The 26,307-nt window shown below is 40.2% G+C and overlaps 1 protein-coding gene across 6 annotated transcripts in view; it reads left to right on the top strand.

Moving 5' to 3' along the window:
• TENM1 (teneurin transmembrane protein 1) overlaps positions 1–26,307 on the top strand; it is a 535,869-nt gene that overhangs the window by 378,117 nt on the left and 131,445 nt on the right. For all 6 annotated transcript variants that reach the window (XM_040628223.1, XM_040628229.1, XM_040628232.1 and 3 more), the window contains 3 exons: positions 1,388–1,604; positions 18,481–18,600; positions 24,195–24,456. In XM_040628223.1, coding sequence (XP_040484157.1) covers positions 1,388–1,604; positions 18,481–18,600; positions 24,195–24,456 — 599 coding nt within the window. The remainder of the gene's footprint in view (positions 1–1,387; positions 1,605–18,480; positions 18,601–24,194; positions 24,457–26,307) is intronic.

The following is a 26,307-nucleotide window of genomic DNA, read 5'->3' on the forward strand; positions in this document are numbered from 1 at the left end:
GGAGCAGCCACGTCAGGGAGAGAGAGCAAGCCAAAGAGCAGCGGAAAGCCAGGGCCCCTAACTTGCAGCCCCGGCCTTAAGGAGCCGGTGATCCATCTGAACCTCCCTATTCCACTGCCAGCCAAGAAGATTAGCATCTTTATATTTACCCTTGTTAAATATCTAAATTAGAGCCACTTGTCTGCTCTAAGGACCTTGGAAGGACTTTAATTTTTTTTTTTTTTTTTTTTTTTTTTTTTTTGCTTATTGGGTGTGGAATTAAGTGTCCATATGCTCAGTTAATCACTCCCATCCCTTCTCTTTGCACGTAGTCTCCTATAACACTTACGGCACTTTCAACTAGTGTAAGAGTCTCCTGTTTATACACCTGTTTCTCCTACTCAGCTCCGAGTTCCCGAAAACAGGAAAAGGGTCTTTTTATCTCTTTACTTCCCCCGTCTCCTAACACAGTGTTTTGCGCCTATTAATTCTGGATGTAACCCCTCCTCCTACAGCCCCTGTGCCCCTCATCAATTCCTCTGGCAAAGAATGAAGCCTTTATGTGATTTTTTTTTATTGGTACAAACGTGGATTCAGGAGTCTAGAGTAAACACTGAAGGCCTAGGAAATGAAGGAGAGCAACTCGTCACATTCATATACCTGAGATTTATTAGTACTTTCATCAAATAACTGTTGTTAGGAACAAGTAAGCTCTAGTTGCTTCTACAAATTAAAAAAAAAAGGGTTCAGAAACATCAGTGAGCTTCAGAATCATCCAGAATCACCCAGATTAAGTCTGCATAATCCTGGGCTCGAAGAAATTCTGATTTAATAGGTGGGGCTCAAGAATATGCATATTTAATAAGCTCCCCAGATAATTGCACATGTGAGAATCATTGCCCTGCTCCAGACACTTTCTCACTGTGGGAATACCAACCTCTGTTTTGAGAATCACCACTAGATAAGAATATTAGGAGATGTTTTAAAAAATGCAAACAAGTTCAGGTTGGCTAGCATTTGTTAATTGTGTGCTCATAAATGTACATGGTGTGAGAAATTAAAAAGAATTAGAAGAATCATTGCTATCCTGGAGGAATGGTCTTGCTGAGGGAGAAGGAAACTTCTAAAGAGAGTGATAACTCATGGAATACTCTATCCAAATGTAAACAGTGTGGGATAGCCCATAAATGCTCAAGAATCCAGGGAAGAAAGATTTGTGAGCAAAATAGTTTGTGCCATCTAAACTCAGAGTAAGTTTTCATGAGAAGCATATGAATTTAATAGATTCTAAACTCAAAACATGGATGGTTACCTTTATCTGTATTCTAGATTTTTCTCCATTTGTGCATATTTTAAACAAAGTTGTTTCTCTTGAAGCTAAATTTCAAAAAAAACCTTTTTATTTCAGATGGTTTGACCGACTGTGTGGACCCTGATTGTTGTCAACAAAGCAACTGTTATGTAAGTCCTCTCTGTCAGGGCTCACCAGATCCTCTTGACCTCATTCAGCAAAGCCAACCCCTCTTCTCTCAGCACACCTCAAGACTCTTCTATGATCGAATCAAATTCCTCATTGGCAAGGACAGTACTCATGTCATTCCTCCAGAGATATCATTTGACAGCAGGTATATATGTATTTTATTTCTTAATAAACAGTGGTCATGTTTTTCCTTAACTGTGAAAGGAAGATATCTTCTATAGATCAGACTACTTTCCATTCCACACAGTACATATTGATTTCTTTTTTATGTTTTTCTGGAATGCCCAAGACCTTACTGATTAGTTAAGAGAAGTCATTTCTTGAGATTCTTTATCATAAAGGATAAATGTGTGTGTGTGTGTGTGTGTGTGTGTGTGTGTGTGTGTGTGTGTACAGTTGACCCTGGAGCAACAGGTTTGAACTGCATAGATCCACTTACATGTGGATTTTTTACAGTACAGAACTGTAAATGTATTTTCCTTATGATTTCCTTAATAACATTTTTTTTCTAGCTTGCTTTATTGTAAGAATACAGTATACAATACATGTACAAACTATGCATTAAGCAGCTGTTTCTGTTCTCAGTAAGGCTTCCGGTCAGCAGTAAGCTATTAGTAGTTAAGTTTTTGAGGAGTCAAAAGTAGTATGTGGATATTCAACTGCATGGGGGGTTGGCACCTCTAACCCCTGTGTTGTTCAAGGGTCAACCGTGTATACACACACACACACACACACTCACTCACAATGTGTATTATTTGTAGTAAAGTATAAGTGGGGCTTTAAATGACAAAAACAGAATGGAAGTATAATTTGCAAATTTATTATTTAGCTTCTGGATTAATCCCTTGAAAACCCTTGAATTTCAAAAGCTAAATTTTTAACTTTTCTTCCATGATATAACATGTTTCTATATGAAAAAGTTGGGTGAATTTGACATCCTAATGTGAAATGCAAGACTTGTGAAAATCTTTCTTCTACGGGTGCCTGGGTGGCTCAGTTGCTTAAGCGTCCGACTCTTGATATTGGCTCAGGTCATGATCTCGGGGTCATGGGATAGAGCTCTGTGTGGGGCTCCATGCTTTGTGCAGAGGCTGCGTGGCCTTCTCTCTCTCCCTCTCGCCTTCCTCCCGCTCATGCTCACTCTTGCTCTCTCTCTCTCTAAAATAAGTAAATAATTTTTTTAAAAAAGTCTGTCTTCTAGGAAAGCTCAAATGCATGAATTGTTACTAAAGACCTAAGACCAAAAGCCCAACCCAGAGGGTAAAGAAATTTTTAAAATTAACTTACTTATTTGAACTGTAATCGCATGAATTTGCTCATTGTTATTCTCTGCTTCATCTTCAGCGGTGATATATTTTCCTAATTAGCACTAGACATAAATAAGTCACTGAAATCAACATTTCTGGTCTCTGAAAAATGTCCTCCTTTGTTCATTCCACAAGCAGATGTTCCACTACTTTCCAGACTGTTACAAATGGGAATTCAAAAATCATGCAAACTATCTATCCAGGAGCCCCTGTCTACATCCCACCCACTTTGTTGCATCCTGGTGGGTGTGGTCAGTCCCCAAGAGAAAACTCAGTCAAGAGATTATGTTAATATTAAAAGAAGAGTTTATATTAATATGAGTGACAGTCTAAGAAAATGACAACTCCATCTGGACCCTATACAAAGTAGAAAAGGAAAAGAAAAAAAACAGGTGTGCGTGGAAATTTAAAACATTCAGCATCCTTTCCACAGATTGTATACAAGAACTGATACTGAAACTTAAAACTTCCTCATTGTTTTTTATTATTGTGCAGTTGTGACCTTTTAGGTGTCTGACAAAAGCCAAAACCCAAATGCCAACGCATCACGAGAAAGGTCTGTTCTGCCAGGGGATCTAGTCAAAGTTTAAGTTCTCCCAAGAGACTCAGTCATCCGCATTCTGAAGTGTTTCTCCCAGCTCAGTAACAACTCTGGGGTCACTTTCAGAGGGGCTGCAATCAGAGTCCTTATTTAAAGAGTGGAGACTTAAGGATTGCACAGCAGAGAGACAAAAGGAACAAAACGCAGCCATTACCCCCATTTTCCTATTGAAGGTAGAGGGAACGCATCATTCTGCACCTTTGTCCATGCTCAGGGAAAGCGAGTCTAAACAACAACAAAAGAAATAAGTGGAAGAAATAACAACCTCCATGACATGGAGGTCTGTTAAATGACTCCGTGAACTCAAGTGAAGGGGGAAGGTCAGGACCCGAGAGAGGTGGGAGACAGGTCACTGTGACCCAGAGCAGGATGTCGTCGGAGCCCTAAACCTCAGGCTTCAGCAGTGTTTGCCAGCGCGGGCAGAGAGAACGAACCGATGACCTGTGGTAGCTAAGGCCCTTCTCCTGCTTTGATTGAGTTGTCCTCCTTCTTTTTAAAATTCTCCAAGTTATCATTTGGCCCTGCACGTCACATTTGAATTCAGAACGACGGGTCCCCTTCATCCAGTGGCCTTAGCTATTAGAGACCTATCAAATCTGTCAGAGAAGGTGCAGCCCTTTTCCAAAGGATATAGTTGAGGACAAGCGATCTCACGCTCCCTCCCCTAAAATATCAGCACGTGCAGTGTCACTCTGGGTAAAATCAATCTGACTCTGAGCCCATATATAAATAATAATAGTTACAAGCTCTTACATCTAGACAGCACCTTTTCATTTGCAAAGTCCTCAAACATGCCTAATTTCATTTTATCCTCCCAGTGTCCCTGTGAAGTAGAGATCGATATTAGTGCATTTTATACATGAGGAAACAGGTTCAGAGAGATCCAGTAACTTGCCCAGCGTCACACAGCCACCGAGTTTGTAGCGAAGCAACTCTTGTAACCTTTCTGTTCCACCACAGCCGCCCCATTTCAACTTGTCCTTAAATAAACCTGGTGAATTGGATCTAATTTCTACTGGAGAAGTTGCATCTGGGTCAACACAAGAAAAAGAAAAAAACAAGTGATGTTTAAAAATCCAGTTCCATTTACTGCATTTCAGTGGCATTATTTGCAAACTACAAACCAGTGCTGATGAACTTCCTGTTGGTAGAAGAACACAATTGAATGATGGGTATAATGGGCCCTTTGCTATATGTAAACAGTTCTTGAGCATTTATTATGTGTCAGGTCTCCTACTGAGCCTTTACATGGGCTATCTCATTTAATCCTTACCAAAACTCTGTGTGGTAGACACTATCATTATGCCTACTTTCCAGGTGAGGAAACCAGAACCGAGGTGCCAAGTAAGTGACTTGCCCACGGTCACAACCCACAAGTGTCAGAGGCAGGATTTGAACCCAGGCAGACTGGTACTGAGAGCCTGACCTCTGAACCACTACACCGAGCGCGTTTGGCTATTTAAAAGGCTGGGCTAGCTAACCCTGAAAAGACTTATGGCCCTTAGACATCCCTGGCTGTGAAGTTGCAGTCTTTAGACAGATCTAGAACATTGCTGTGCCAAAATCAGGTGACCCACTCAGATTTTTTGCTTTTGTCACATAATTGGGAGCTAGCTGGATAAGCAGATGAAGAGAACATTGTCAAGGGGCTCATTTGCCTGCTGGCAAAATGCGACCCCACAGATGACTCGCTGCTGAGTGTTGCCACCATTGGAAGCCTCTGGAGCTCAAGACAGTGGCATGCAGGTGACTAATTGTTGCAAGGACACACAAAGGTTAAATATCTGTTCATCCTTGTGCATCCAAGTGAGACTAGCTTTTGTTGTCTCAAGTTTGCTACACTGGCACGTGAGAGCCCATGAAATGTGTACCTCCTGTGCCCCATGAGAGCATAATGTCACTGTGAACATGTACCCTCCACGCGGTCACATCTCTAGCAAGCCCAGCTCAGCTACTGGTTTTGTCCCAAATACATTTCCCAAATACCCAAATACGGTAGCCTGAGTTTCTTTCATTTTTTTGATCTGCTCCAAACTTGACGACAAAGTAAACCACATATTATATGTGCTCTGTATGACTTATTACTTTTTAATAATGTAAATAGGTGAACAGAAGCATTATTGATCTCCAGTGTCTAAGCATTTAATCACTATTAATAATGTAAAAGGTTTTTATAAATATGTAAAAACAAGAGTACATTAAACTAAACGACAGCAGTAATTTGCAAAGCCAGACATTTCACTCGCCATCACTAATGGAGAAGTGCATTTAGAAAACAAAATCCTACCAGGGTTAGTGCAACCGCTGACAGCAAGGTCTGGCCAAACTCATTTGTCTGTTTTGTAGCCGTGAGAGGCTGACCCCCACATCAGTCCATGTCAGGCATCTACATCAGAGGTTACTTCATATCAGCCCACAGATGTATTTTGTTCAGCCCAACATTTAGAAATTAGAAGATCTCACATAAAAATTGGAATGTCTTCCTTCTTTAGAAAATTTACAAAGCTTGGCATCTCTGCACCCATGGGCATGGCATAGGCGGTGTGGAGTGGAGGGCCACTGACTGTCCGGATGGGCTATGACATGTCTCTCTAGCTCACCCTTCACTGTTCCCCTTATACCTGGCTCACTTCCCTCCCTTTCACTGGCATGCCTGGCCCTGCTGGTATTTGGGTTTGTCACCTTGGGACTACACAGCTTCTATAGCCTTCCTTGGAAAGATCCCAAGTGTTTGGTTTTTTTTCTTTCCGATCTTTTTCCCTGAGGGTCTTTACACATCTGATCTTATCATTTTACTTAATTTGGGGCCTTTGCTATCTTGGTTTAAAAAGAGAAAAAAGGGGACTGGACATGCAATGACATTTCCACCCTTACCTGTGTATACCTTGTGAAGAGTTGGTATCCACTCTGCCTCACACCTTAGGCTCCCTTGAGGCAGTGGATTTTATCCTGGGGTATCATATCTCATCAGTCATGACATCAGCTAATCCGGGGCCTGCTGTAGTAGAAGCAAAATGTCCACTTTCTCTGAGAAGGGTGTGACTGTGGAGAGGCATTTGACTATTGTGTTTATCACTTAGAAAAGTTTTAAGAACAATTTAAAGATCTAAAAATTTGCAACAGTGCTGCTGGGTGCAGTTATGGTAGCTTCTTTTGCCCACTCTGGTTAGAATGCCTATCCTTAATGGAAAAGTTCTAGAGTGGCGACCAGACTTAATACAGCATTGAGCGCATAACAGCACTGTTAACAGGCTACAAAGTGACGAGGTTAAACACACTGATAGGTTTCTTCTAGTTTCTATAAAGTTGCTATATTTCAATTTCTTGCTGTACTCTGGGATGTACACAGTATTAGCTCTGGATTGTCCTAATTGTTAAATCTCATGTTCTTTGAGGACAAGGACCAAGCCTAATTTGTTCCTTGTTTTGATTATCTGTTGCTGTGTAGAAAACTATTCCAAAACATAATGGACTAAACTAAATTGTATTATTATAGTTCATGATTCTGCAGGTCAGAAATTCACACAGAGCATGGCCAGGATGGTTTGTCTTTTCTCCATGATGGTTGGGCTCTCAGCTAGGATATCTCAAATAGCTGGGGGCTGGAACAGCTGAACAGGAGCCCGGAATCTCTCTTTCTGCATATGGCCTTTCTACTTGGGTTGCCTATTGGCATGACAGTCAGCCTCGTATATGGTGGCTCAGGGCTCCAAGAGGGATTATTCCAAGAGACAAAAAATGGAAGATGCCAGTTTCTTAAGGCCCATGTCCAAAAATTTTAGCAGTGTCACTTACATTACGTACTGTTAGTTATAGCAGTCACACAGCTTGCCCAGATTCAAAGTGGGGGAGACATAGATCCCCCCTCTTGATGAGAGAAGTATCAAAGAATTTGTGGCCATCTTTAATCTACCATACCACTGTATCCCCAGATTCTAACACAGCACCTAGCAAAAAGCAAGTCAGAAATGAGCGAGTGACTTAGTTTTGGTAATATTGAAGTGCTTTCCTCATATTTGCTCATGAAAAACTCATTTTTGTTGCCTAGAACACACAGATGATATTAGGACCTCAAATAAGTCAATTCCCAAATGTAGAACCAGCCTAAAGGTAAGATTACTGTTCTCCAAATAGCACAGGAACAAATTCATAAAAGATGAAGTGATTATCTAACAGTAGCAAAGTAATTACTTTTTTTTTTTTACCTTATGAGACATTCCACCACTGTCAGAGCCTGCCCATAATTGACATCATTTATAACTTTGTATAAGCATCAATAATCCTCTCTGCCTTCAATGGGCTAGATAATCAAAATTTAGAACCAAGAAAAAATTAGAAAATAAGGAGCAATATCAAGAAGTCAGTGTGAAGGCTGCTGTTAACTGGCTCACTTTGGTATGTGTCATTATTCCATCTCATGAGAAAAACAAAGACAAGTGCCCCAGAACAAATTGAGGTACTGCAGTGCCTTGAGCATGGCATTCTTGGCAAACTCTACTTACACAAGCCTTCCTCCTCCTTTACTATACCCCACTCAATAATAAAACCTTGATTCATGCTCCTGATTATTCATGGTACCTGGTAACAGCCATAATTACTTATCATAACTTGTTTAATAAAACATGCTTTTCTGTACTTAGTTGAGCTGGGAATTTATACCATTTGAAATCCTGTGAATGGCAAAATGACTTACTGAATCAAGAGTGAGGTTAAGGGGGGAAGGTTGCAGGAAGATGGGTCATTGCTACAGAAACTGCTCGTCTTGAATAGAGACTAGGACTTAAGAAAAACCATACTTGAGAGACACTAATTACTGGTTTTTAAAATTTGTATTTTATTGAAATGTTAGTATTTCTAGAGTAACCAAGGACTTTAAATTCTTCTAGAAGAGATATCAAATTCCTCTGCCATCCCTAATGTAGTATGATATCCTGATGTCAGCTCGTGTTTTAAAAAGTGACGAGGATATATATTCATTCACTTATGCAGCAGGTATTTCCTGAGTACCCAGTGTGTGCCAGGAACTGTGCAAATGGAAGGAAACAAAAGAAACAGCATCCCTTCATTCACAGAACTCCCCTTATAGTCTAACGGTAGAGGCAGTCACACATCAAGTAAATGTATAAATAATTAAATTGATTACAAATTGCAATAAGTTCTGCGGCCTATGAAACATCAGGTTTTTTGAGGGAGCTTGGAGTTATCAACTCTGGGGTCTCAAATTCAACTACTTTGAACCTAAGTGGATGTAAGACAAGAGGTGTTCTAGCAAATGAGACCAAGTCATTAAACAATGACACAAGTGAGACTGACCTGGAAGTTTTCAGCAATAGCTCAGAGATGGTACTAATTAACTCAGGTGAGCATGAAGAGCTGCTAACATTGACACAAACAGGAGACTATTGATGACTTGCAAGAACAACACAAAGCTTATTTAGACCGTGAGCAGCTTAACTATTTGCAAGAAGTTCCATCCTTTGAAAGGTGGGGCTATAAGTAATTTTTTCCCTACAATTTAAAATGTTTGTATTAAACAGATGAATTCAATGGGAAAAAATCAATCATCAAAAAAATTCTCATTTACCACAATGAAAAAATTCCCATTAACACCACTTTGGCATCATTTATAATGATGGACCCTACAGTTTCTTTCAAGGTAATCCACACTGAGGAAGATTAATCATTTCACTCTTGAGATCAATGAACGTTACAATGTGTACTTGGTTCCATTTGTCCATGTGGTGATGGGCACTGTTCTAGGCCCTGGGCTAGATGACGTTGGATGCTTACACAACAGATTGTCACACAAGCCAGGGCCTGGCGGCGACTTGTAGGAACCCACTAATCAAGATTCTGTGACATTATATGAAAAGGTAAAACAAACCTTTCTCAAGGAATTACAACACACTGGTTACTGTACTAGGTTTTCCTGATAAGGCGATGGGGTGTGGGTGCCTGTCCTCTCAGAGTACATTGAGAAAATTTGAATACCACAGACAAACTGAATACCCTCTAGAAAGAGAAATCAGCAACAGCCCTAGACTGTTTAGTCATGAAAAGAAAAAAAAATAGCAAATCTTCATCAATTAGTGTTGAACCCAAAAGGGATTAAATATATATATATAAAAGAAAGATGCAAATATGTCTATGGAAATCATAAAATATATATATATATATAGAAACCACTTGCTGATTTGGAATTAGGAAAAAAAGAGGCAAGAAAAACTTACATTTCAGGCTATTTCTTAAGGAAATCCGATGTTCTTACAGTATTCAAGCGTTCACGGAAGTAACACACAGTTGAGTCTACACACAGGTGACCCCGGATGTCTGTAACATCATCATTCGTAATTTTGCTGAGGTACAAATTGAATTCCATATGTTTTGTGTTTAACTTTCTCACGAATCTTTTGGTTAAGGACCTCCAAGTCTATTTGCTAACGGCAGGTTTTTGTGTAGTTTTAATCTAGGAACATGAAAAACATTATACCAGATACACAACTAGGGGTTGATAAACACACAACGCAACAATTACCGAATAAATTGAATACATTAAGGACTGGGGGAAGCTCTTTCTACAGCATCAGCATCCTCAAATCTATCTCTTGTTCACCTTTCTTTCCGAAGGGAGGCACTGCACATGATCTGCCCACATTGGCAAAAGGAGTCCCAGGTGTGGTTTGGCTCTGCATGGTTCCCTGAGATTACGTTTGTCTTACCGTGTTGCTTGTCCTGAGCAACCTCCTTTGCTTATCACTTCTGCAGTTGTTGTCCTAAGTGGGAAGGAAGATCGTTGCTACTTGCTAATAAAGCACTTTGATCTCATTTGTATGAAAGGTGTTACGCATGTGAAGACGGGATCTCCTGATTTTTCAGACAACTCTTTTGTCTGATGCTAAAGTTTAGGAAACACGTTATAAAAATTACAAAGTGCTGAAGGATCCAAGATTTATAGTGCTGACTAGCTCCTGAAATCAGCAGTCAGCACCTAAAGGCACCAAAAAGAAAGAACGTGTGACTTTCACTTCTTTGCAAATGTTCTTGGGCAGAGAAGAATAAAAAGAAATCAGAGCACAGATCTTCAAAAGGCTGTTCAGTTGATTATCTGGTATTTTGAAACTCAGATGCTCTGAGATGCTTAATAACTGTGATCAGTGATACCAGGAGCTGTCTATCTACAGCTTATCTCAGTATGGAAAGGTATTTTCTAGTATTTTATCCATCTTACTGCTCCATTAAGAAATTCAAAAGGCTCAAATCCTTATTACTTACTTCTTAGCCATATTATTTGCTTGCCGTGTCTCTAGCTGGTTCTATCATCTCAGTTTGTCCCGAGAGAGGGCAGAGTCGATACAAGTTTGGGGAGGGGGAATGAATGATAGGGGACAGCTCATCTCCACTACACACCCTGCACCTAGCAAGTACTCAGCAGTTCGTCAGTGTCCACAGGAACTGATGTCCTGTGGATAGCAAAAGCACCGTCCTTGTAGGTGAGCTCCAACTTTCTTTCCCTTTGTAGCCACATTTTAAGAAAGATCTGCAGTCTCGCTCAGGCCCCTTAGAATCCAGGTCAAAGGGCCTCGACCACTCCACCACTTTCTAGCAGTGTTATCCTGAACAAGTTTGGTTTTTTATTTTTAACCTCTCTGGATGTTTCCTTATTTTTAAAACAGGGCTAATAGTTGTACCTACCCAGGGTGATACCGATATTAAGTGAAATAAGGAAAGTGCTCAGCATAGTACCTGACCCATAATAAGTGGTTCATAAATATTTTATTGATACCAATTTGTATATATATTTGTTTACATTATATATATTTAATAAATTATGGGGTACATAAGAGAATGTAATTAGAAAGATACAACTCAAAAGACAATCCTTTTACTGGGTTATTTTATTATTACGGCACCTTGGTGAGGTGGCGGAAGATAGGACAGGGAGAAGTCACAACGGGCAACTAGCAAGCTAGAGCTCAAACTGGTGTGGGTGGAGCTAGGCCCCACATTTTCCTCTGTGGAAGGCAGAGTAATCCCCGGCCAGGCTATAGCCAACTAGACAGACTTCCCCTATATTTAATGACCAGCCATTATTTGAAGGGCAGTTTCTCGGAGAAGTGACAGGAAAGGTTAATGAGGTTAATAAAACCCCATAGGACTGATTACAAAGAAACCATTTGAGTAATGTGTAAAACAGGCAAAACAAAAAACGAACCAAAACAAATAAAAACAAACTTGGGACTGTTTGAGAGTTGCAAGGGCTTACAGGACAAATATTTCAAGATTCAAATTCCGGACAAAAATAATCCTGTGTCTAAATGAAGCAATCTGGCACTTACGCAGTCCTGAAAATGTGACTGTGTCGTCAGTTTTCTTATTGCTTCAAAACACTTGATCTTTTTCCCATTACTTTGGGGATCTCAGGCATCCAAAGCAAGCCTGCTTTTGACAAGCAATTACCAGGGCAGATGGGAAAATAGCCACCATCCTCAGGGTGAGTGCCCCCATTTTGTTTTACTTGAAACATCGCTAGCCATGAGGAAAATACTTCTGCTTAAAAAGCTATCTGCATTTTCAATAGCACCACCTTTCCCAGAGTCCTAGAATGTTGATGGGTAATGCTTCCAGCTGCTTTTAATGGTACCCATTTAGTAGGTATTATTTATTTGGGCTAGTGACCAACTGAGTGGGATTAAATCAGCCTGCTCTATTTAAGTAAAAACTAACGAGATTTTATTGGGTTTGCATATGAACATTCACTGCATTCACATTTTCAGAACATGAAAACGGGTTTATGCTATAACATGGAATGTTCGTGGTGCTGTACCAGCTTAGATAACATATATCAAAAACCCAGTGTGTGTTGTGGGGAAACCCCCCAAATATCTGAATATTAGAACCCTCAAATGTATTTAAATTATGAAATACCACATCGTAATTATATGGTAATATATAAAGGAATAATGGGGTTAGTGTTCATAAATTAAGCATTTGAGGAGGACTGTGCATTCATTCTTCCCAATCACAGGGGTACTATTTAATTCCCTGAAGTAGTCAATTATCAAACAAAACTCTCATGATGAGAAAGTCACAACGCACAGTCCAGAATGCTGGCTTCTAATAAATGGACTGTAAGGCATCTGTCGCGCAGGAACCTCAAAGTAGTCTCTGAAACCTTTGAAGCAATGCATGAGGGCAGGTTGCAAGTATCTTATATCTCCATGTACAAATATTTGACTTGAAATTCTGTATAGCTTTCTTGAACAGGCACCATGTACACCAGACACCGGGAAGGACACAGAGAGGAAAATCACAGTCTTTGCCCTGGAGTAGACGATCCAAGAAAAAAAAAATTGTCACTTATTTGAGACAGATAAATCAGGTTAAAACATTGTTTCATTTGATAACCTATGGATTTAGAAGGGACCCTACAGTTCGTTTTGTAGTCCAACCTCTGCTTTGTCATGACAGTTTCAACATGACACCCGAGACTATAATTTGGCTGACTCTTTTCCAGAGGTTTCGATGGAGGAGTTACAAATTCATGCCTCACGGATTTATTTCATAACCATGCAATAGTGAACCAGTTAGTGATTTGCCTGCCTTTGTGCAGTTTATGTCCCATGCCGCCCTCTTGGGGACTTCATACATCTTAACTGGCCGACCGTGTTCTGGTCTTGCTTTCACTAAAACAGTGGTTCTCAAAGTTCGGTCTTTAGACTGGCAGCATCAGCTTCACTTGGGAACTTGCTAGGAATGCACATTCTTGGGGCCCCATTCCAGACCTGTGAATCAGAAACCCGGGGAGTGGGACCCGACCAACTGTTTCACCAAGCCCTCCAGGTGATTCTGCTGTGTGATCAAGTTTGAGAACCACGGATCTGTATGCAAGAAAGATTAAGGAGGACTGAGGACCAGGATCACAGTCCCCAGATGACACTCTAAAGAGAAGCTCCTTTATTCATTGCATGATGGCAGCGGATAAGCTGCTTTAAGCCCAAGTGACACCATCTGCAGCTGTGGAACTTTGCAGTCTAATAAGCCTGCGGAGATGTCAGGAGAACCATTGAACCACACCTTGTGTGCAGCAGGTTTCCGTCCCTTGGAGACTTGAACCAAATAAGGACTCCTAGAGGAATTTACAGGGCAGGATTCCAGCACTAGTGAGCAGAGCGTTCTTGTGGCTTCTCTCAGCCCGGTCCTTCTCAATGCTATCTCTTGACCAGAGCTGTCAGCTCTGGAAAGGATTTCATCTGTTCCTGTGGAGAAAACAACCTAACCTGCCCAACTGCTTCTAGATCCCCTGCTGGCCAGGACCTTGATTTTGAATGTTACCCTTCAAAGGATGTTTATGCTCCTGTTAGCAACAAAAGCAAAGAGTTATAACTTCCCTACCCTGGGCCTCATTTTCCTTTTTAATCAGAAACACAATGCAGTAAATTACATCTTCTTTCAGCAATTTAGTTTTCAGTGTTGTTTTTCAAACCAACCCTTGTGCTTGAGGTTAGTGTTTTTGCCTGAGGTGTTGAATGAATATTGGAAATTTGACACTGAAGACAAAAGACAACAAATAAGAAAAGAGGAGAATGGAACCAAGAGTTTATTGGAGGCTAGGAATAATTTGACTATGCCATGAAAATAGCAAATACGGAATGAATTAGACCTTTTGCATCAGAACAGTCTAACAAGCAGCTTGTTAGTTAAATAAGGCTCCGGGTAAAGTGTATTCTGACTTGCATTTCCCAGGATGCCCCGCTCTTCAGACCAAGCTCCAAACACCTGCAGGATTCAGCATTTAGTTAAAGGGAGAAGCAATTCCTTTGGGGTTGCTGCTTTAGCATAGTGACAGCAAGTAGACAGCTTGGCAGCAGCCTGTATTCTCCAGAGAACGGGAAAAGACACTTGTGAGGGGTGTTCTATCCCCGTACTTGTTTCTAAAGTCACATTGGTCATGTCCATCTGAGTTCAAGTTATCTTGCTCTAACCCAGAACAGCAGAGAGAGGTTCTTGTTTTTAAAGATTCAAGGAAGGAAAGCATCCCAACCATGTCTGAAGCAAAGGAGAGTGAGCCCCAAGCAAAGAGAGAAAGCACGCAGCACCTGCCATTGAGAGTACACGAACACACACAACCGACACCAAAGACAGTTACACTGGGCGCACACCTGCCATACGCATGTGCAGGGCCAGCTTTATGACAGTCCAGAGAGTAGCCTATATTAGCTCGTTTGAAAGACTCAGAAGAGTTCCATATACTTAATGGGAAAAAGTTTCAGAAAAAGACAGAGCCTTGAAGGATTAGGACTCTTATTGAGGGTAGTTTGATGTAGCAAAAATTTAAGAATTCAAGATGTTTCCCCAAGATGGGCCAAGGATAGGCCAGGTATGAATACTTCCTTTAGGTGGTGATTTGAAGACACCAGGGACTCTCTGGGCAAGGAAATGGGGAGGAACCACAATGGGAATGATGAAAAGCATAGAAAGTAGGATTGCGGCACTACCAAAGACAGACCCACGCAATATCCAGCTCACTCCTTCAACAAGGACCTAAACTAGGAAAAAGATGAATTATACAGGCTGCCTTGGATATGAGAGGCACAATCTGAACAGACGGTGTGAAGGGTGGAGAGACTACATTTCAACGGCTGTGTGACTCAGGAAAAATAGATACAAGGCTACCATCCACAATTATGAATAATTGAATTTAGAAGCCCGGAGTGCACAAAATAGCAGTTGAGCTAAGCAGAGTGTCACAGTACACCATACTTGCAGGAGTATATATGAAGGCTCCCTAAGGGCCATCTGGAGCAGGAGAAGCCTTGGGAAGCAAGTAGACTCAAGAGCTTTCTTTCTGAAATGGAGAGTTTGCCTGGGAAGATGTTTTCCCTAGACTTCTGTATGCAGTGCCAATCAAGATTACTGCAAATTAAAAAAGAATACTTTAATACCGTCCTGAAATTTAGACAACTTCCACTGACACAGGATGACTGATGTTGGTCAAAGATTATAGTAAGTACCAGTAATCCAGGAATGAAAGGAGCTGAGAGTTATTCTTGTGAAAAATAGATGACATGGAGTGTGTAAATAATGAGAGCAAATGCAGCAAGATATAGGAAATCTTAGAACGTTTAAAGCCTAATACATTACAAAGAGAGCTCAATGCTGATAAATGTAAAATAATAAGTTTTATGGGGCTTTATCATATGCTATAAGTTGGTGTGCATCATAAAATATGAGAAACAAAAAAATAGGGTAGTTGAAAGACAAGCCTGCGCATTATTTATGAATGATGAAGAGTGAAATGAATGAGAACAGGTAGACAATGTCTTGAATAATGATGACTTTGATGAGTCGTTATCACACAAATCTGTGTGCTTCATAAAATATGAGGACTATTAAAGAGCAGAAGAGTCAAAAGACAAGTCTACTCAGAATGAGATATGGAATGAAGGAAGAGAGAAATGCAAGAGAAATGCATGGAATAATGATGACTTTTATGAGACTTTCACTCACCAGCCTGGATCCTTCATAAATATAAACTGTATAGAAAATAAAAGAGCAGCAAAGAGAAGAGACAGGTCTGTGTCTGTCATAAAATATGAGCAAATAATGCCAACTAGGCTTCACAAAATAAAAACAAAAATAATTGAGCCTAGTATAGCTGTGGGAAGACACAATGTCTAGAGTAATGTGAACAAATAAAATGAGTAAGTGTGGAATTGTCTTGCTGAAAGGGAATCAGCGACCACCTAGGTAGGCTTTATTGTTGCAAAGACCACCTTGTTAACAGGTAGAGCCTTGGTAAGTTTGGCGTTACCCCATGCCCCGCCAAAAGCAGTCGGCACTTAGGATTCAGGAAGCCGTGTTTAGCTGATTTTCCAGTGCCTCTTCTCAGCCCTTCTAGCTCCAATCCCTAAATAGTTTGCAGGAGATTTTCCCAGCTTGCTTCTACTTCATCTATACCCTGCTTGTCAAATTTTGTTTTATAAAGACCTTCAAAAGCTTGCTGTATAAAACTAGAGACATCCTTTCATTTTCATTTCTTGTTACATCAGACTTAGAACCCGGGACCAGATCTGTCAGGATTAGTTCAAAATCCAGAACTCATTGACTTTCAAATAAATGTCTTCTCTATTAGAACAAATAGGATTTCAAAATCTCAAACTTTCAAAATCTCCCCAAAAGAGACTGGGAGAATCAGACAAGCCAAAGCAAGTGCCAATATGCCATTTGCATACCATTCAGAACCATAACTTAACAGAACTCATAAAATGTACAGCTCATTGGAAAGAAGAAAACCACTGATCTATGTCAAAACTAGGGAAGTTGGTCTGAGAGCTCAATACAGCAATAGCAACAGTTATACTAGCTTACTTTTGGGTAGTACTTAATGGCTGGTAGTTTGTTTTGGGGGAAGGCCTTAGGTAATGCAGGATAAATCCTATTAGCATAACTTATACCCATTCTTCTGATTGTGTGTGATGGAATTTAGTGTGGAGTTTATTGGCTATAACATAAAACAAACTTGGGCTGGTAACCATCTTCTGATTTTTGAGATTTTTTTCTCTCTAATGATTTTTGTAGCCATGAGCCTTTAGATACGTTGCCTCAACTTGCTAATTCTCTTTGAAGAAGGGATAGTGCTAGGGTGGAATTATCATGGTTACTTTGGAAAGTCATGTTTGCCCAAATAACATGGCCCTCTTTAATCCAAGATTAAGAGTTCCTGGATCTGCTAAATCCTACTTGGTGAAAAAATGACATTAACGCCCTAGGGAAAAAAAATCACTGACCTTGCTCAACACTACCAGCTCCAGGTATAAAATGCACATTCTAGAGCTCAGGGCTGCCAAAACTAGGATGGGACTGCCCCCTCCACAAGTGGTGAAAAAACTACCACCCCGTCCGTGCCGCCCCCAATAATGGCAGACCAGTGAAAAATCTTTGCCCGGAATTTGCTCCTGGGCCCTCTTCTTACCTGTCAAACTCCTGAAATTTGTTACAACTTGGTCAGGCTAGAGATGACAGTATACACATTTTAGTGGACTATGTCTGGAAGACAGCCCTGTTTAGGGGCTAGTTTAATAGATTCCCATTTTTTGGCAAGGGTGAAACTCCTTTGTTTAAAGGGAAAATCACCTGAAATATTTTATTTCAATTAGGCAAAGGAAACAGAATACTATAGCCAAGGAACATGTCTGTTTTGCAGACTAACTCTTAAAGTTTATCCAAATAAGTCTACTTTTTTAAAAGAATTGTTTTTTCAGAAAAGGCAGTTTGGCGGTATGTATCAAGAGCCTTAAAAATATTCACACCTATGTATGTAAACGCATAGAAAATGCACACAACAAAATGATGTTGCTGATTACCTCTGGGAAGACCCAAGCACTGGGAGGGAGGTGGTGAGCAGAGACTTTAGTCATATGTTCTATACATTTATGTACTAACTAAGGTAATGAATCTTAATTTTAATAAGACAAAAATATTCTTCCACAACTAGGACTGTCTCCCAAGGAAATAATAAGATATTCAATGCTGGAAAGGTTAAAAAACTATGAAATGTCCTGGGGTGCCTGGGTGGCTCAGTCGTTAAGCGTCTGCCTTTGGCTCAGGGCGTGGTCCCAGGGTCCTGGGATCGAGCCCTGCATCAGGCTCCTCCACTAAGAGCCTGCTTCTTCCTCTCCCACTCCCCCTGCTTGTGTTCCCTCTCTCACTGGCTGTCTCTCTGTCAAATAAATAAATAAAATCTTAAAAAAAGAAGAAACTATGAAATGTCCTAAAATAAGGAATGGATTAAACAAGTTAAGGAATGCTGTTTTCAGGCTATATTGTATAATCACAAAATGTTATATTAAGGAATTTCTGATTACATTGGGCAATGTTAATACTATACTGTTAAAAATATCAGGATGCAGATCTATACTGAGTATAATCCCGATTTTGATGGGTAAGAAAGATATACATGCCATCCTCAAAATGTTACTAGTAATTACTACTGGGTTGGTGAAATTAATGTTTTCTTTGTTATACTTGACTGTGTACTCCAAAGTGTCGCCATCTTGGCTTCTGGAACCTAGTTTCAACATGCTTTTATATTTGCCTTTGATCTTGTGTTTCAGGCGTGCTTGTGTGATTCGAGGCCAAGTGGTGGCCGTAGATGGAACCCCTCTAGTAGGGGTTAATGTTAGTTTCTTGCACCACAGTGATTATGGGTTTACCATCAGCCGGCAAGATGGAAGGTACGTCTAGTATTGCTTCTAATCATTGTGGGGGCCAAATACTGACTTCTAACTATGAGTCAAACCAGGGCTTAGATGATACAGTGTTTGTAAGCCCATCTTCCTTCTAGCTGTATTTCAGAAAGTCATTGGTGATGTTTATTTCCTCTATTCCCCAACTAAATCAAACCAAATTTCTCTTCTAACCATGCACTATTACTCAAGTCTTCTTGAAACCCTGGCCATGTGGGAAGTTTCCTAACCTTCACCAATTCCATTGATCAATCTGGCTTTAAAATTCAGTGTGATGATGCAGGTCATAAAGAGGGAGCCATGGAACACTTAGGCTGTTCTCCCATGGCTGCCTCAAAATATTTCAGAAGTGAAGATGTCCAAAAGGTTTCTTCCAAAAGTACAGAATTCAGCCTCATTAAGATATTTAATTTTAATGCGTCCTCCCTAGACAGCCTGTTTTACTAGTGGCTGCAACTGATTGACAAGCATGGTCAGCCCAACCAATTCCCTTCAGTGTCTATATAACTGTAGTGATTTAACCTCAACACCAACCACCAGGCTACTCTCTAAGGGCTTCTCAGGTTCTCTGAGACCCGGGAAGCAAGACCACTAAGTAAAATCTTCTTATCCCAGAAAAGGATTTGCTCACAAAACATTGCTCTTTATCATTTAGTAGACATTTTGTCTACCATTGAGATAGACATTTGTTCAGAATATTTGAGTCAATAGGCCCATGTGTCCAGCTTAAAGGTACCTATTTATGACTCTCAGGAACATCATAATAATGGCCTTGAGGTGCCCTGGTCTCCAGATGGCTACCCTTAAAATGAACTACTCACAACAGGCTGCTTCAGGAGTCACATAAAGAGATGTTGGCTTGGAACTTTATCATGGTGTGAGAGACCATCTTATTTCAAGAACCTACAATCAGACCTTATTAATCCTGAGCACTCCAGAATTAATTGTTCAACCTGGGCTATGCTGAATTTATTTTTTTCAACTGCCTGTCAAGAAAATGCTTATAAAAATTAGTTAAAGAAGCTAATAAGGAAAAGTTTTAACATAAAAAACAAACCGTTTCTAAGACTTCGGTAAATCATATGAATGATTTGTATGTAAATTATATTGCTAATTATTAAGTAGCCATCTATTTTTTAGAACAAGCTTGGCAAAACTATTCTGGGTACAGATAGTCTGAATACACACACACACACACATCCATTGCATATATATGTATATATGAAATAAAAAGTATATTTCCTTTCAAATAGTCCATAATTGGAGCTCTCTACTAATTCAAAAGGACCTTTCTCCCAGTGTGATTGAATGATAAAATTTTGGTAGTTCCCTCACCAGTAACTGGTACACAGAAGTGGCCTCTACGCTGCCCTCATGTTCAACCATGTGCCAGAGATTGAGAAATGGATTCTTTCTTTAAATAGAATATGCCCTCAGAGACATTTGACCTCTCTTGGAGAACTCATGGGCCTTTAGGGGGTTTTTTAGCATGTGTAGAAACGTTTCAGTGAATTATTTGATATTTACAAAAGAGCTTAAAAGAAACAAGGTCTAAAATATCTAAAAATTTCTGTTTCCAGTTTACTGAAAGCATTAAAGAGGAACAATTTTTGTCATCATTTTTGTGTTTTTTGTTTTAAGTAAAATGCCAAGACCCTCGTCTGCTGAGCTTTCTGTGAAAACTAGGTTTATGTAGATGACAGATACAGCCGGAGTCCCCTCTGGCGATAACTCTCCCCTCAGGCTCCGCAGAGGGTGTAAGCATTCAAAATCTGTGCCCCAAATGCCAAACAGACTGTCCCACTGTCATCTCCTGGACATAAAGTGACAGTGTGATGGTAGTTTCCATTTATATGTCTCTGTGTGTTGCTCTCTCAGACTAAGTACAACTCAAAAGCAGAGTATCGTAAGGAAACTATACCTGAGAGCAAAAGGATTCTAGAAGGGCTGAGATTAGCATTTAAATATCCAGTAGATAGAGTGTGATAGGTAAGATGCTGTAAGGGGCCCTCTGTCTCCATATCTCAGTCCAACCTGTCTGCCACCTTGCCTGTAGTTCCCACCAATGGCATCACTGCTTTGGGTTAAGCTGTTGACTCTAAAAGTCCCAGTTAAATGCAAATATGTTGTGTGGGATGTAGAACTAATTACCCCCATTATCATCCATTTGCACAAGTTAATTGACAACTTTCCCTAGAGAACCAGGAAAAGTCTAGGTCATGGGACCAAAGTGATCTATAAAAAGCAGAAGGAAGGATGGCAGTGGAAGGAGCCCTCTAAAAGTAAGAAGACATTAGACATGCAGATTGGGAGAGGCCAAAGTAGCAGAATAGAAGAAAAAGGCAATTCTAAAGGAAAAATGAATATGTATGAGTATCTACTGTATGCCAGACATTTTCATAAGTGTTGATCTGTGTCATCCTCACAACAGCTTTATGAGATAGGAAGCATTATTATCATCCTCCCCATTTGGCAGATGAGAAAACATATCCAAATTAACACAGCTAATAAGGGTCGAGCCCAGAATTTGAACCCAAGTAATCTGGCTCTTATCTTCTATGATCAGCCACCTTCAACTTAGATTATATAACAGGTGCTCAGGAAAGTTTTGAAAGAGAACTTTTTATATTATAGTTCAGCTAGTGATAAGCACAATAGGTGAAGTGCTGACCTTCTTAGAAGTCTCTTGAGAAGCATTAAAGGTCTCAGGAACTTTGGAAGACTTTGGAAAATGAAACAGGGAGTTCCCTCTGATTCCCCTCAAGTCAAGAGTTTGTGGATTTATGGATACCGTAAAGCAGAAATAAGCATTTTGCATTGGCCTCAATAGTCTTCCATCTATGGTTAGGACTGGTCTGACTTATTATGGATTGACAAGTCTCCAACCAAATAGGTCCTCTCCCTTGGGTCTTTTGCACTCACTGTCATATGACCTGATAACCTGTTCTTAATGACCCATGCCAATGGTGATCATTTGTGGTGGGCGAAATTCCAAAGAATTCATGATCCAGGGAACATGCAATTTGGCATTGGAATGATTAGGTGGGATTTTGGCCACAGATCCACCTTCTGCCTCCATGGCAATTAATGAGTCAGTCTGACAGTGTTTACTGTGTTTACCAGCTAGGTGGGAAGAGGAAAAATCAGTCAGGGTTCTCCAGAGAAACAGAACCTGTGTGTGTATATGTGTGTCCATACATACGTATAAATGTAGACATGAGAGAGAGAAGGAGAGATTTCAAGGAACTGGTTTATGTGCTTGTGGGGATTGGCAAATTCAAACCTGTAGAGACTGGTAAACTGCAATCTCTTGGTAAGGAGTTGATGCTACCTCTGCAGTCTTGAAACAGAATTCCTTCTTCCTCAGAGATTCAGTTTTGCTCTTGGTCTTTCAGTTGATTGGATGAGGCCCTCCCACATTATCAAGGGTAATCTCCTTTACTTAAGGTCGACTAAGTGTAGCTGTTAACCACATCTACACGATGCCTCCACAGCAACACCTAGATTAGTGTCTGAATAACTGGGTGCTATAGCCCTGCCACGTTTGACAGATAAAACTAAACCATCACAGGAAACCTAGGGGAAGTTCCCAGAAAAACTTAAGAATTAGTATCGGCTTATGGAGATAATCAAAAGCCGGCCTGCCGTTCATTTGGACTACAAGAGGATACATCTGTAAATGTAATAAGGCAATGGATCCGATTTGAGAAGAAAGGTAACATTTGTTGAGTCCTTGACCCTTAAGTCTTTTTCTTATTTACTCATTAGCAGTAGCAGCTGAGTGATAGATCATATTAGCCCCATTTTACTAATGAGAAAACAGATAACCATGGAGGTTAAATAACTAGCCTGAAGGCACAAAGTTAACATGGCAGAGCTGGGATTCGAACCCAAGTGTGTATGAAACCAAAACCCCATTCTTTCTACAAAACAAGATGCCTGCCCTGTCTGCTTAATCTTTCTAGAAGTAGAGAATAATTCCCAGGTACATACGTTTTTTGTTTGGATAGTGTGTGTGTGTGTGTGTGTGTGTGCATTTGTTTTTGTTTTCAAATAAATAAGCACTTCCGTTTTAAAGAGGCAAGAGCCAAGGTTTGCGCAAAGCAAACTTGCCGGAGGACATGGAGGTAAATCAACATAGAATGTGAACTAGAGGAAAGGTCTCTTGACAAGTTGTAGGATTTTCCCCACCATACTTGCCTTAAATTGCTTCTGTATTATCATGAATTCAGCCTCTCTGTCCTAAATCATAAGCCATTTGGGTTTTCTTTTTTTAGTTCAAACCTAGATTATTTTCTATAACTATTGTAGTTCTTCAAACCCTCTTTTTGGAATCTGCCTTATTATTACAGCCACTTGACTGAAAAAGTAACAATAAAAAATACAGTATTAGCCACCCTTTATTACTGTCCATTTATCTTTATCTGGAAGATTTCTACAACAAGACATGATTGGCAATACTATAATAAATATAGTAAGTGTCATATGAAGGGGGTGGTGAGATATCCATAATTAAGCCTGATTCCCTATTAGGGCATTTATCATTGAAAAAGTGTTTTCCAGAAAGATCTCTTTTAATGCAGGGAATTGCTTACATCTCTCCTGTGGATTGAAGTTGCTTTGAATATTAAGGAGCATCATATTGCCCTTTATCCATTTTTATCGTAGAATAGTAATAATTTCTCATCTTAGTTTTGCATAGTATTTTATGCTTTTTTTTAATGCTTTCAAGTACATTATCTCAAAGACATCTAATTATGCTTACAAGAGAAGTAAGGTAGAATCATCTAGTGCAGAATGAACTGAAATCTGAGTCTGTTGTGCTCCCATGCAAGAGCGATGTCGGATACCACATCAAGTGATGGACAGAATTGGCTTACAGGAGAGGTAGTCTTGCTTTATCAGAGATATGCAATGTTGTCAGCCGAGATGGATAGGGTCCATTACAGGCTGTCTTACAAAAGGAAACCAAGAGGCATTCTAGGCGGAACCAGAAATCCTAAATGTAGACTTCAAGTAGAATCAGGAGCTGAAGTGGGCAGGCAGAAGTGGAGGGTTCAGGCCTGGTATTGTTCAAGCAAATTTCACTGAACACTTTCCTCTGCTGCTCTCTTTCTCCAAATGCCATCTCAAAGACACCACCAGATTTCTGACACTATGTCTGTGACTCCGAACAAGAGAGTTAACCTTTTGGCTCTTTACTTTTCTTGAGTTACATTATAGTAATTTTTTTTGAGGATGAATAATGTATTATATTAAAGACGCTGCTGAAAGTTAAGTGGTAAGATACGGCTTTGCAGAAATACATGCAGTGATTTTTGTTTAAGATAGTATTAAAGTTGGTTTACAAATTTGGGGTGAATATCAACTGGTGATATGGAGCTTTTTCTCAGAAGTCTACTGGATAGTGAAAAGAAGTCATCCATATATTTAGTTAGAGGGAATTTATAAAACAGAAATACAAGTGGATGGAGTTGAGTCCCAAAGGAAGGAAAGTGTACTAAAATGACCTATTTTTTTTAACTTGCACTTTAGTTTGGTGGTTCATTTCGTTGAAACTGTCTTATATTTTTCTTTCTCAGCTTTGACCTCGTAGCCGTTGGCGGTATTTCTGTCATCTTAATCTTTGACCGATCACCTTTCCTGTCTGAGAAGAGGACACTCTGGTTGCCTTGGAATCAGTTCATTGTGGTAGAGAAAGTAACCATGCAGAGAGTTGTATCAGAGCCACCATCCTGCGACATCTCCAACTTTATCAGCCCAAACCCTATCGTGCTGCCTTCACCACTCACATCCTTTGGAGGGTCCTGTCCAGAGAGGGGAACTATTGTTCCTGAGCTGCAGGTGGGTACATTGGACTTTGGATGTATAAAATCATAGTATCATGGAGCGGTCCACGGTGTATAATAGCTGGATTCCTTTTCCTGGTGCTTCTGCCAGCCCCATAATGGGCTGCCCTTCACTTATCAAGAGAAGCCTTCAAGTGTAATCGCTCTGGCACACATTTGCAAAGTGATTGGCCAGGGCTATAGGGTGCTATCTATGGCCATAGAACAAAGCAAGATGAACTAGCTGTCATGAGAATTAAACCCCAAACCTTGACCTAATGAACACGGTGCTCGAAAGAACAAAGCTAGCTAGCTAGCTCGATAGTGATAACAGTATAATCAACGAGGTAGGATCGTTTGTGGTTCTGAAATTAAAGCTCCTCAAGAAATCTAGTTCTCTTCCATTGTCTAGTTTGTATCCATTGTCATTGTTCTTAGAAGTCATGACAACACCTCTTGTTTAGCTGTGTTTGGTGAAGGTGGTTTTCAAGCGTATGGGTTTTGTTTAAAGCTTTGCTTTTGAGTGTTCAAGCTTTATAGTTACAGAAAGACGTATTTTTGAACCTTGGTATTATTTTATAGTTCTTGAGAATTTTTCTTTATTGGGCCTTCAATATTTTCATTTCAATATTAAGCCATTCAAACATCTATAGTATAATTTCCTCATCACATTATAGAAACACTTTAATGATAGTTAAATGCAGAAGCCACCAAAATGGACCCAAGTCATGCAGATCCAGAATTCAAGAAGTATACTCGAGAGGAAGTAAATGGACATTCCGAGATTGAATTGGTTTTTCTTCCGTCACAACATTCCCAGCAGCTGTTAGCAATGCCCCGAGGATACCACCTGTGAAAGACTCACCAAAAAAAAAAAAAAGTGTTCTGCAGGAAAAGGAGTCCAATGAGTTGCTCCTCCTGTCTTTTCCATTGGTTTTCCTTAGAAAAGAAGAAAAAACAAGACCATGTTTCATGAGTGCATTGAACTGGTACACCAGCTTCTGTATACTTGTCATTAGGAAGTACGGGTCTCTTTCAGTGCAGAAATTTTCAAACTGCTCTAAGATTGCATGTTTTCATAGGGAAATGAAATACTAAGGTGGTAAGTGTCCTGCTGGCCTTCACTATTGTACTTCTGCCACCATCTAAGAAGACAAAGCCATTGGACAGCTTGGGTATCAACTAGCTAATGTAAAGGAAGGAAAATCAGGCAAAGAATATACAAAAGCAGTTTGTGTCCCCAGAAAAAGAATGACCAGAAATCCTGGACAATGTGAGATACCATGTGTTAACAACCCATCCTACTATGTGTGCTCGTTTGGAAAAGAGACAAGAGACAAAGTTCTGAGCTAAAAATGAGTGAGGGTACAAAAATATCCGCACTATTCATGTCACCGTGAAAAATACATTGAATAGGCTCTTGCTTCGGCTGCGTTTTGAAAATTGAAAGTCATGGAACATAAGATTCGGTTTTAGTGACCACGTTTGATTGTTTCACTCCATCTGTGTGAATAAACAAATAAGTAATAGCAATTAATTAAAGAAGCCAAGTGGCAGTTTCATTCTGGGACCACCGTTTAGTGTAAAATGTGCACAGGAGTTAAGGGGAGTTATTTGCTTCTCAGTCACAGGTGTCAACTTGGAAAAACTTATTCCCAGCTATTGATACATCAAAGCACAGAGAAATATGTAAGCAAAATTTGATTAAAAAATTGACCCTCAGGGGGCGCCTGGGTGGCACAGCGGTTAAGCGGCTGCCTTCGGCTCAGGGCGTGATCCCGGCATTATGGGATCGAGCCCCCACATCAGGCTCCTCCGCTGGGAGCCTGCTCCTTCCTCTCCCACTCCCCCTGCTTGTGTTCCCTCT

The sequence above is a fragment of the Ursus maritimus genome (assembly GCF_017311325.1).
Source record: "Ursus maritimus isolate PB19 chromosome X unlocalized genomic scaffold, ASM1731132v1 scaffold_X1, whole genome shotgun sequence".
NCBI lineage: Eukaryota > Metazoa > Chordata > Mammalia > Carnivora > Ursidae > Ursus > Ursus maritimus.